The 12,349-nt window shown below is 53.1% G+C and overlaps 1 protein-coding gene across 1 annotated transcript in view; it reads right to left on the bottom strand.

The window, feature by feature from the left end:
• Nkd1 (naked cuticle homolog 1 (Drosophila)) overlaps positions 1 to 12,349 on the bottom strand; it is a gene marked incomplete at its 5' end in the record, with an annotated part of 82,789 nt that overhangs the window by 25,926 nt on the left and 44,514 nt on the right. Inside the window, 1 exon segment of the mRNA XM_005388270.2 lies at positions 5,250 to 5,316. Within this exon segment, the coding sequence (XP_005388327.1) occupies positions 5,250 to 5,316 (67 nt within the window).

The following is a 12,349-nucleotide window of genomic DNA, read 5'->3' as shown; positions in this document are numbered from 1 at the left end:
AACCAATTTCACCAGGGGTCAGTGGACTACCTGTGGCTGCTTCCCAAGAAGCACTTCCTCCAGCCTGCTGCCCCTGACCTCCACGCTCCACCTGCCAGGTATCCACAACCACCTGGGCATCTGGACCACATGTCCGACAGGAGTCTGGACCCAGCATACCCAAAGGCAGAGGGCCTGGTATCACCCAGCACAACTCTACCTCAGAAGTGACACTGACATTTCCTTAGTTTCTCAAGCCAAAAGTCCTAGAGGTACCATGACCCCACCTCCTTCCTCCACCTCCCCAGCCCCCACTGGGGCCCCTCCACCCTTCGGGCCAGTGCCACCACCGTGCACCTGCACCACCCTCCTTCTCCCCGCCACACCGTGTGCCTTCCTGGAAGCCAGAATTAGCCCCTTACAGTGGCAGCAGAGCCAGACAGCCCTGTACCTAACCCTCTCAAGCCCAAAAGCAACCCGCCTCCTTTCTGCTCTTCTCCAAACACCAAGTTCCTTTCACTGTGGGACTCTGCTCATTCCTCCTGGCTGCTCCCCTCCACATTCTCCCATGGCTGTCTTCTTCCTGGCATCTGCACTTCAGCTGAAACAACACTTTCGCAGAGGTCTTCCCACATTCTGCCCTTCTTGGGCTTTACCTCTGAGCCAAGCACCACTACCAGAAACTTGCCAGCCCATCCCCTGGTTTATTTATTCACCACCTCCCTCCCAGGAAGGCCCTAATAGCAGGGCCTATTTTGTTATGGCTGCGAACCCAGAGCCTAGCAGAGCACCAGGTTATAGCAGGTGCTCAGTAAACATGAAATGAGGAGGGTGCAGAGGTCTGGATTCTGTTCTCAGTGTGCTGTGTGACCTTGGACAGGTCACTTTTTGTCTCTGGGCTTCAATATTCCAAATATAAATGAAATGGATTAAAGGCCTCTCAAGGGTTCCTTGGCTCGGTCAATGGTCAATGGTTATGCATCTTCTGCCTTCAAGGCTGGATGGGCTGGCCTGGGTTCTCAGGTGCATACACAGGACCTGCCTGAGTGGCTAAAGGGAGAGAGCCCTGACTCTGGTGACATCCTGGTGCTAGTTTGTACATTTTTTGTATGTACTGAGCACTTAGCCTAGCCCAGATCTTAAGGCACATCCTGGGAGTGCAAAGGAGAAGCCTTCTGATATTCTAATGGGACAAAGAAGCTGTGAAAACTGGCCTGCTTTGAGCTGGGCTGGCAGACAGCTCTGTACAGGGGCGCCTCCTCTGCAAGCAAACAGCACCCATGAAACAAGAATCCCCACAGCTCACATCCACTGGGCGCTTCCTCTGAACCAGAGCTGTCCTCAGGCTTTTATAACAGTGCACACCTGGTGAAGGAGCGCTATGAGGAACCTCATGAGGAAACTGAGGCACAGAGGAGGAAAGTGGCTCACCTGAGGTCACACAGTGATCTGGGTAAGGCAGGCTAAGACAGGACAAAGGGAAGAAGTCACCTTCCCTGGACTGTCATGAAGGCAAAGTCCAGTCGTGCCCAGGCCCAATCTCACAGGAGCTGCTTGGCACCCTGCCTTTCAGGGCCAGCAGCGCTGTCCTGCTTGGCACAACTCAAGCCTCCAGGACCTCTGCCCTCAGGCTGGAGAAGCAGAGGGCCTTGGATAGCTCCAGTGCGGGTGGGGCAGCAAGGCCAGCACAAAGGGAGGCCACCCGACCCCAGTGGCCCTAAGAGCCTTAGCTGTGAGGGGCGAGCAAGGCGGCAGGGCTCTGAGAGCCAGTGCTCTATGAAGGTACTGAGAGACAGGCGAGCCAGAGGAAAGGGAAAGAAGCACGGGCAGACCTTCCTCTTGCTGCGGGCCAGTCAGGGAGAGGCTGTGAGGGGCAGAAGGACACCCTTGGACATGTAGATGACATGGTCTGCCAAATAGGCTGGCACCAACTTCTGCCTTTGGTACAAGCCACCACCTGGCATCCTGTCCAGAGAGAAGGCAGGGAAGCCGGGCGGGTGCTGGAGGTGAGTGGTGTGTGGCCCACCCCTGTTCCCAGACCCCTGCTGGGTCCGCAGGAGTCCCACTCCCCTCAGCCCACTGAAGCCTCGCCTCCCCACCTTGCCACGCCCCGCAGCTCCCAGAGCTTGGAACTTTTGATGTTTACTTTGTTCTTCCCAGAGTTCAAAAGGCGCTCACAGCCCCAACCCTGCACCAAGCCTGCCTTAATCTCCCCTCGCTGGCTGGAGCTCCCAGCTGGCCAGTTAAGGCAGCTGGGGGTGCGGGGGATGGATGGATATGGATTAGGGCTGGCTTTACATAACAACGCAGGAGCTAGAGCCACCCTCTCCTGGGGTGGCTAAAAGACTTCTTTTTATCTCCGTGCCTCAGATGGCCTTTTTTCTCCCTTTAAACAGCTCTCCAGCCCGCCAAGAGGCAATGAACTTGGCCAACAGGAAGACAAAGAAGACATTCAGGATTTAGCTTGTTCTCCCTTGGCCAACAGCACAGAGGGACACCCGCAGCCACAGGTCCTGGGCAGGACGGTTCTGTGTGGCCAGGACAGGGCAGCATCTGCTCTCACCAGCCCCAGCTGCACAGTGTCCTAACATTCACAACTACATCCCAGTCCCAGCATGGATGGCCTTGGGCCACCACACTAAAGGAGGCCAGAGAACCATGGGCAATCCCTGGGACTAGGGTCCATCCAAAGAGTCTCAGGGACCAAGTGGCTGGACGGGTCCAGGTGCCCACCTGGCTCAAACCAAAGCAGCCTCTCTGTTACTGCTTTGTCTCCACATTTCAATCCTGTCATTAGTTTTTCATTTCATGCATACAGGGCTACATTCTTATAAAAGTTAAAATATTCATTACAGTCATACTGCAGCCTGCTTTAACAACCATATAGATTTTAGTTCCCTCCTGTGACCACAAGTTGCTACTGTTATTATCTTCTTGGCCTCTGTCCATATATTAATACACATACGTGGTGCCCCGTGAAAATCCAGGATTGTCTGGTGCCTTCGGTTTTATATAATGACTTCATGCTGTACGCATCTCCCTGAAATCTGTTTTAACTATTTTACATTTCATGCTTCTGTGCAAGCTTTTGTTTCAAGAGACGCTAAAAAGCTTGACTACCAACAACCTAGCCCAAACTCTAATCAGGAAACTGAGGCAGGCCGGTGGCACAAAACTCCTTCACTGGAAGAGGCAACACCATGCCTGGGTACCAATAGGGGTTAGGAAGGCACTCAGGTTGCCACCAAAGCCCAACATGCAGCTGATGGAGCTCTGGGTCAGGCCAAGGGCCGCCAACCTCACACCCTTTGCCGACAGGAGCTGGGACCCTCAGGCACCTTGTATTTATCTCTACCCACTAACCAATGTTTGTAAATGCTGCCCCAAAGCAGTCAGTGCTTCCTAAGAGATGTTTTCATCCCCTGAGTATCCACTGACTCTGGCTATATTTCACCTGACCCATCCTGTAATAGGGGGAGGGTGAAGGACCTGCCCAAGATGTCACAGAAGATTGCTGTCTGAACTGAGAAGGAGCCAGGTCCACAGCTTTTATCATGGCTATTTACTGGCGAAGACATCTCGCTTGAAATTAATTGCATGACTTCAGACTAAGCCTCTATGGACAGAAAAGTCCTCAGGTGTTGGCTTTATCCAGGGACCCAACAAACACTGGACAGATAGAAAGACAAACGGAGAGAACCAAGCACAGTGGAGGCGAACCTATGGCACACCTGCCACAGGGGGCACGGACAGCTCTCTTCATCAGCACGCGAGCCAAGTCGCCCCAGCAGCTGAGCAGCCGATAAATTGTTGTTTCTAAACAAAAACCTCAGTATTCAGGTTTCATTGCAGTGTTAGCACTTTGTGATAAATAAGTGGGTTTTAGGTTGCAATTTGGGCACTCGGTCTCTGAAAGGTTCGAAATCACTGTCCTAGAATGGTAAGTGGGAACTGATTAAATGGATGGAGGAAGGGGATGAGTGGGGTAGATGCTGAACAGATGAGTGAGGACAGAGGTGGAGGGTGGACTGGTCTAGCTGGTTGAGAGATAAGTGACAGAAGAGGGGACAAATGAATGCAAGCGTTAGCTGAGTGGGCCCTGGATTAGGGGGTGGGTGGATGGATAGTCAAGGGGCATCAGATATAGGTAGGAGACAAGAGAACAAACTTGGTATGTTACCACACGAATGAGCAAATTCATAGATAAGTGGAATGAGTGCTGAAGGCCCTATAATCGGAGTCTGGGGTCCGCTTAATCCTCACAGCCTAAATGCTACAACATGCCGACTCCCAGCATGTCTCCAGGGAAAGAGAAAGATGACAGCTAAGGCTTGGGAGCCCATGGACGGTGAGGTTCAAAACCCTTCAACCTACAACCTACAAGAGGCCAGGGCCATAGGCAGACACACTCAACAGCAGCTGGGTCCCCACCATCCCTCCAGTTTGGGGGCAGCAGAGTGATGGATCTCTTCCCACAAAGCACCTTCAGGTGTGACTTACATACAAGTCACCTGGGCGCTTATTACCATGCACTTGGGATTCAGTAACCCTGCGGCGGAGCCACAAGGCCACAACCCTCAGGTAGCCCAGGTGCCCTTGGACAGCGACCTGGCCTCTCTGCTCAAGGCCCCCAGGATCCCCAGCCCAAATGCCTTAAGGACCCTTGCACCCTGGCCCCTGGCTGGACCCGAGGCTCTGCTGCCATCTGCGTCCCCTTACCCTCCCAGCACAACCGTGCTTCTCTTCTGCAATTCCAAATAAAGAACAGGGTGCCACTACCCTCCTCAAACACACCTGAGCCAAGCTCATGGCCACGCAGGCCTTGTTCCTATTCTACCAGGTGAGGACTGAGGCCTAGAAGGAGAGGAGGCATGCCCAAAGTCACATCAGTGCACCAGTGGCCAGGGCTCCACATGACAGGTGAGGGCTACTTGTGTGGAAGAGAATGAGACTGGAGGGGAGCAGGGGTGTGCGCCTGGATGCATGTGTATGCACATGCGCTAGGCACCAGGAGCGATAAGGCTGGAGAACTGGGGGAACAGCCGTAGTGTTACTATTATAACCCTGGCGGCAGCCACGCTGACTCCGAGGTCCCACCGCTGACAGGCTCGGGCTAGGCTGTGACCCTAGGAAAAGCCGCACTCCCTCCTGCTCCACTGCCCATTCCACTGTGAGGGCTGCAGACCTTCTGGGACCCCTAGGGCACACAGGCAGCCAGATGCCCTTCCCCACCCCACTGAAGGGGAAATGGAGCCAAGGATTCCAAGTACCTTCTAGCCGGAAGTCCTCTTCCTCCTCCTCACTTGGCCCTTCTCTGAAAACCTCGCCCACGAGCTCCTGGGAAGACAAAGCAGGGTCATTACAGAAGAGTGGGGACAGGCAGGAGCCCACACGGATGTGAGAGGTGGTGGTGGGGACCTGTTCTGAGTCTTCTAACGGGAACCAGGTCAGGGAGGAGGGCCCTGTGCCCAGGATTAGTTCACTATGGATGATTTCCAGGAAGCAGTGTTTTTGAAGCCTGCAGCCCACTCTGAAATTCCACCCAGAACTGCGCTTCTCCCTCTGAAAGGACCACCCCCACAACCAGGATTGCCAGACAAGATCTATCTCATTGAGCCAACCCAATTGTGCAGGACCAGCAAGCCTCCCCAGTAGGCCCCAAGAAGACCCTTAGTCTGGATCATTATTCCTCCACCAGGGTCCTGGTAGGTTGCCCGGCAGGGCTGTCAGATGCCTATGGGGTCTGGTTTGTTGTACAGTGGCCCCACTGCCTTCCTCCAGACCCTAAGGCCTCCACAAGCATCTCAGACCCTGTAGGCTCCGGTTGCCACTGGTCCACTGTCCTGCTCCATGTCTGCTGGCCCACACACCTTCCTGTTACTAGCCTGCCCCTTGCAGGCCTTGCCTGCTCCCACTGTGAGCTGAAGATATCCCGTATTGCACCAGCACCACAGGGCTCCTATTGCCAGCCTGAAAGATGCCACTTTGGTGTCAGGTTGGCCACGGGCATTTCAGTGTGCCACAGGCTGGGAAATGTGGAGGATGTTAACAGACTAAGGCTACATCCACCTGACCCACTCCAGTACCTACGGAAGAAGCTACCCCAGGACCTGTCAGATGAGCTTCTGTATTATTATTCGTTTTCTGCCAAGACGATTTCTGTGATCAAAGTAGATTGCTTAAGCAAAAGTTAAAGTGCCTCACTGTAGGACTTATCAGGGCCTTTGCAATGCTTATAAACACAATCTCCATGTGCTGGTGTTTATCACATTCTCCAGACCTATACAGACGATGCTTTTGTTTTTCCAAAAGCATCACACGAGATTCACGTTCCAAGGTATCCACTTTAGGAAATACTCCTCTCTTGGGGACAGATAAGGCTTCAGGGGCTGTACCACCTCATCTGAGCACACACAGATGCTACAATGGTGTTCCCAGAGCACCCCAGATGACAGGCAGTAGAAAGCCCCAATACAGCAGCTGTCACCATCTTCTCTTTGTGAAAAGAAAAAAGAAAAAGAAGAAAACAGCCTCTCCTTGAAAGAAAAGAATTCCTGCACCTCAGATGCTTAAAGCAAAACCAGGCGTGTCTTGCTGACCACAGAGCCCGTGCAGGGCATGGCTGATGGCGCCGCTGGCCACGGCTGGAAGACAGCTGCCTGTCTCCTCCTTTTCTGTTGTAAAGACCAGCAGCTCACCTTCTGTGGATAACTGGCCTGTGCTATTCTTTCTTCTTTCCAGTCCTTCTAGAGCATCACAGTCTTTCTTAGAGGTGGGTAAAATGTGGCCATCCAGCTCCCCGTGTCCCATTTATTTCAAACCAGGCTTCTCTCTCCTCCGCCGATTTCTCTAATCACTGAACATTTCCTGGGCTTGTAAACTGGCTGTTTGTGTTAACCGAGTTGGAGTTGACAGGGGAGCTGGGAGACTCTGACAGGAAAAAGACGCACACAGGTGGCATCCTCAGATGCTGATACGCCCCAGCAGCCAATTAAAGCCAGTCGTTCATGACAGAGAAAGGCAGAAGGCAGCTGGAGCCCCCTGGGAGGCTGGCAGGTATGCATCCTGCAGAGGAGCCACAGCTTCAGGGGATTCACAAACCCTTCACAGTGAGGGCCTCTGCCCAGAGGGGAGCACTGACCTCAGCACCACCCTGATTGCAGTCGGCAAGGCCACCAGCACCCCAAGCCTTCTGAGTCCTGGGTTTTTTTTGCTGGCACATTTGGAGGGACTCTAAAACTCCAAATGTTACCCCAACAAGACAGCCAAGGGGCTAAGCATGGTGGCACACACCTACAATCCAGCACTTAGGAGGCAGGGGCAGGAAGACTGCCTTGAGTTCAAGGCCAGTCTGGGCCACATAGTGAGTTCAAGGCCAACCTGGACTAGAGAGAGACCTTGTCTTAAAATAATAATAAAAAAAAGACAGACAGTCAAGCAGCCCCTGTGCTGCCACCCACATGCGCGCCACACACGCACCATCATCACTATGGTGATGGCTCTGGTGACAGTTCTGGGGTCAGCCTCTTCCTGCGAACTACCCTGCTGTCACACACCGTGAGCGCTCCTGGCACCAGGGCCTGCTGATGTACATGCTCAAGTACAGCAGAGTCATCTACGCTGAGCTGCACGGCCCTGGGTCTGTGGTGAAGATTTGGGTCACTCGACCCAAGGGCAAAATGGGACTGGACCTGACGTGGGATCATGTCCTGGCCTAGCAGCAACCACAAATCAGAAGCCAAGTGCATGTCTGTTCACGAAACTCAGAGCCCCACCACTCAGAGCTCCACATGGTGTGAGAACCTGGCTCTAACTGGGAGCCTGCAGAGTAGGTTAGGAGCCAGGCCCTCAGCATCCGTCACCCTGCAGGACAGCAGGTGCTCTGACCTGGGTACCCTCAGAACCAGGAGCCCATAGGACCAAGGGCAGGGGCCCTGGAACCTGGCAGGCAGACTTCCAGGCAGATCCTACTCTCTCCAAGCAAGGTGCATGGGGAGGAACTTCACCTCCAGGCACCTCAGCTGCCCATTTACAAACAGAGCCAAGCACATGTGCTGTCAGGGGTGGCTGTCAGGATTAAGGGAGCCACTACACGGCACATACTCAACCTCGCACCCATCCCATGAGGGCTCAGCAGCTCAGTAGTTCCTGGCTTCTTCTGCATTATTATCAAATGGCTACAGAACATGTCTGGGCCAAGTGGACAGACTGCCCTCGAAGATACCTTGAAACTTACTCTCAGACTCATCAGCACACTGTTTTTAGCACTTTGTGTTTAATTCTTACAGTAATCACTTTGTCACTGTCATTATTATGCCCACTTTAGAGATGAGAAAACTGAGGCACAGACAGGTTAAGAGACCTACCCAAGGGTACACAGCTAGTGTAGCCAGTACCAGAGATTGCACCCTTTCACCACTGCACTTACTTATAAAAAGCCTACGGATAAGGACTGACATGCAGTGAGTACCCTTTATTGCTTCTCTTCTCTACTCAGCTGTTACTGTGGCCCAAGGTCCCAGGCTTTCTCCAGGACTATCAGCCATGCTGTGCTATGCTCCAAGTTCTGGCTAGAGACTTCCCTAGATTCCCAGAGTCCCTGCCCAGGGACCTAGCTTGGTGGCTTCTCAGGTCACACGGTCATAATCTGCCTCCCTTCCGAGTCTCAGCACTGCCCTTCTGCTGGCCTGGAACCCAATTTCCTGTGCTGGATCCCTGGAGGAGAGGTTAGCTCCTCTCGGCACTGGGTTTGTGAGCCCAGGACTGTAAGACACAATGCCTTATAAGGCTGCAGGCCGGAAAACCACATCAAAGCAGGCCTTGGGGCATGGGCCAGCGCCTGGCTAGGGTTTTCCTCTTTGTCTTTGAATCGTCACACTCCTAAACTCAGTATCTTCTCATCCCACTGCCCCAGCAGGTCTCTGTCAATCTTCTGTTCCCTAAGAGCTAACAGATGTCGGTACCATGGGGTTTCAAAGCAAACTCCTGGTACCCACGGAACACGGCATAACTTCCAGATTCCAAAAATGCATGGGGCCGGGATACTCTGGGAAGAGAAAGGCTGCTTAGAACTCAGGCTGCCCAGTACCCCTTAGATCAAGCAGCTGCCCTGAGCCTGCCCCAGGAGATACCAGGAACGGTCTTCCCAGCACACTGTGTAGATGCTGCCCGGCTGGGGCCTTGCTCAGAGCAAGCTCTTGCCTTCCTTCTGTCCCCTCACGTGGAGGGAGGACAAGGCTTCTCCATTCCCAGCACCTGCATGGACTGGCTGCAGGCCTCACAACCTTTGGCAGCAAACATATTATTTAACTTCTCTGGCCCCTATTTTCCTTTTCTGTAAAATAGGAATTGAGATGTCAAAGAAGGCTCAAGATGTGGACAAAATGCCCAGGATGGCATATGGGACAGCTAGGGAGCAATAAACACTGACTTCTATCCTCCTTCTGTAGGGTTCAACTCTGACACATGCGCAGGAACATCCTCACAGTTCACCCTCATAATCACCAAGTGCCCAGCAGCTGACCCTCTCAGTGAATGCCCTGGGATTGTCCTCACGTACATCCTATCAGGAGGTACGTTCAAGGTCAGTGATGGCTAGGGCCACACAATTCCTATTAGCCAATAATCAGAGCAGGCCTGGAGGCCATCAGAGGACACTGCATGAGCCCTCCCTGGTGGAACACCTCACAGTGGTTCCCATGAACTAGACAGACCTGTCTGTCCTGCCGTGCAGTACGTCACGTCACAGGATGAGCAAGACACCAGGTGCAGAATGTGATGCTGCCTGCCCACCTAGGAAACGCTGCACACACGGCGACAGTGAGGCCACTGCATGTATGCAAACGTGTAGAAGCCTCCTGGGAAGGGAAGGAGAACAGAGAAGCAGAGGGCAAGGTGGAGGGTTTGGAACGTCGGGTTTATCAGAACTGCTGTAATTTGGAACAGATACGTACAGTTGCTCCTGGGTGTCCTTGGGGGATTGCTTCCAGACCCCCTGTACATACCAAAATCAACACATGCTCCAGTCCCTTAATATACAGAGGCATACTATTTGCATAGAACCTAAGCACATGTCCTGCAGGATTTAAGTCATATCTAGATTGCTTATAATACCACATACAATGTAACTCCTAAGTGAATGGCTGCTATACCACATTGTTTATGGAATGATAACAAGAAAAAGTCTGCATGTGTTCATTAATACTGTTTTGTTTTCCCAAATATGTTCCTCTGCAGTTAGTTGATCTATAGAGGAAGAGTCCACAGACACAGAGCCAACTGTACATTCATTCACCTGTCATTTAGGCAATTAAATCCCAAATTAACCAATCCCCACTTCAGAAAGGGAGGAACGGAGGGTGGGCCAGGAGATGAAGCAACGGGCCCCAGGTCTAAGGTGGCAGTGGAGGTTAAAACAACACTCATGGTGTGTCAGCTGTGAACCTTCTGGGGTCCCCCACCCCGCCAACCCATCAGTGAGGACATTCCTTCTCTGGAGCTCCACCTGGGGAGTGAGAGAGAAGGAAGCCTAGGCTGCCCTTTCTGGGTGTCAGTTTTGTGCTTCTAGCATGGGGATTCACCTGGCTTCCCCTCCTCATCCCAGGCTTTCTCCGGCCTCCAGAGCCCACCCATGAGCACAACAAGCCCAGAGCACTGGGGAACAGCCACTGCCTCCACCCACATGCACCGAGCAGGGCACTGACACAAAGCCATCATCACCACCCAGCCAGCAAGGAGGACAGAGCTCCAGCGATAGGGGTTTGCAATGCCCTCCTCTCTAAGGACAGTAGGGACACATACTCAGCCCTCCCTGCAGATACTAGCAGAGCCAAAGAACAGCAGCAACTCCTCAAGCAAGCGAAAGTGTGGGGCAGAGCCCTGGGCCACTTGCCAAGGACACCCAAGCCTGTGTGGCCACAGGTCGCCCAGGGATGGCCTGTGGCTCTGCCTACCCAGCCAGACCAGTGGGAATCATGCCCTGCCCCTAGGGTCCCCCTCACAGGAGCTGGTGGCTGGCATCCTCTCTGTGGCCAGGGCTGGGCACCAACTCAGCACCAGCTTCCCTTGTGGGCTTGTTCTACTAGATGGAAGTCAACATAACCACAGAAGTGGAAGGAGACAGCAGCCACGGGTGGGGACTAGCCAGCGTAACTCTGGAACAACTCTCCACATATAGAAGGCACTGGACAATACCTGCTGGGTGAGCCCTGAGGCCAGGCCCAGTCACCTGTCTATGTGAATGGGATGGTTACAAATACTACACAATTGTCCTTGGTGATTATGGCAACTCAGGCTGAACTTCTGCTATTTGCAAGTCAGAGCTCTAACCCTGCAGCCCCCAAAACCAAGCCATGGGCTCCTAAAACCAGAGCCCAAGACTGCCTGCCACACCTAGAAGGAAGTTAGGGCTCCCCTTGCACTGTGGTCTCCACATGTCACCCTGGCCCACACTAAGTGCAGAGCAAGTTGTGGGGGAGGCTGGCAGCTCCCGGGTGTGCATGCAGGGCTGGCCTCGTGCCGGGGCCCCAAAGGAGCAGCCTTTCAGACTCCAGAGATGCGCGGCAGCGATTAAAATTCCTTGCATTGCTCCCCTGACTATTTTTATCTGCTTGCGATGCAATTAATGGGCTCCTCTCTGCACCTTCCAGTTGCAGGACTCCAGCCCGAGCAGCTTCCTGGGCCTGAGGGTCTGATGATGGGAAGGTGGGTATTCAGCAGGGCTTGGGGGAAGGACATCGGACTCCGGGCCTGACTCCAAAGCCTCAGGCCCTACACCCCACTGGGTGCAGACAGACAACTCCGAGATAGGTTTGCTACTTCTGGAATGAGCCAGACAGAGGCAGCAAGAGTCCACAGTCTTGTTCGCGGGCTTTCACCCCAACAAGCTGTCTGCCCCATATACCATCATCACAACCTCTTCCACTCCCAGGTCCTAATACTTGTCTTTTAGTTGGCTTTGGTGCATACCCCGACCCCGTCCCTGTCTTGTCATAAGTAATAAGGTCGGCGAAATAAGGAGTATGAGCGTGGTTACATTTGTTTTGATTTTTTAAGATATTTAATTTGTATTAAACAAATACAAAATCATTAAAATACAAGATGTCCTCCCTTCGTGACCTCAAGTTCCAACCCTCAGAGGAATCTGGACCAGGTTTTGCAATCTACAGGACATAAAGAGGGTGTAGTTGCTGTCCTACGCCCCCCAAGTGGTCAGGCTGGTTCTAGTGGGAGAGAGGAGGGAGAGACCAGGTCAGCCCATTCCAGGCCTGGCCCCACATACTTCCCTCCTCGAAGGCTCCTGTTTTGTTTGTGGGTTTTTTTGGGTTTGTTTTTTTTTTTGTTTTTTTTTTGGTGGGGGCACTGGGGATTG

The sequence above is a fragment of the Chinchilla lanigera genome, unplaced genomic scaffold (assembly GCF_000276665.1).
Source record: "Chinchilla lanigera isolate Chin_1 unplaced genomic scaffold, ChiLan1.0 scaffold00032, whole genome shotgun sequence".
In the NCBI taxonomy this organism is placed as follows: Eukaryota; Metazoa; Chordata; class Mammalia; order Rodentia; family Chinchillidae; genus Chinchilla; species Chinchilla lanigera.
This window is presented reverse-complemented; position numbering and strand designations above follow the sequence as displayed.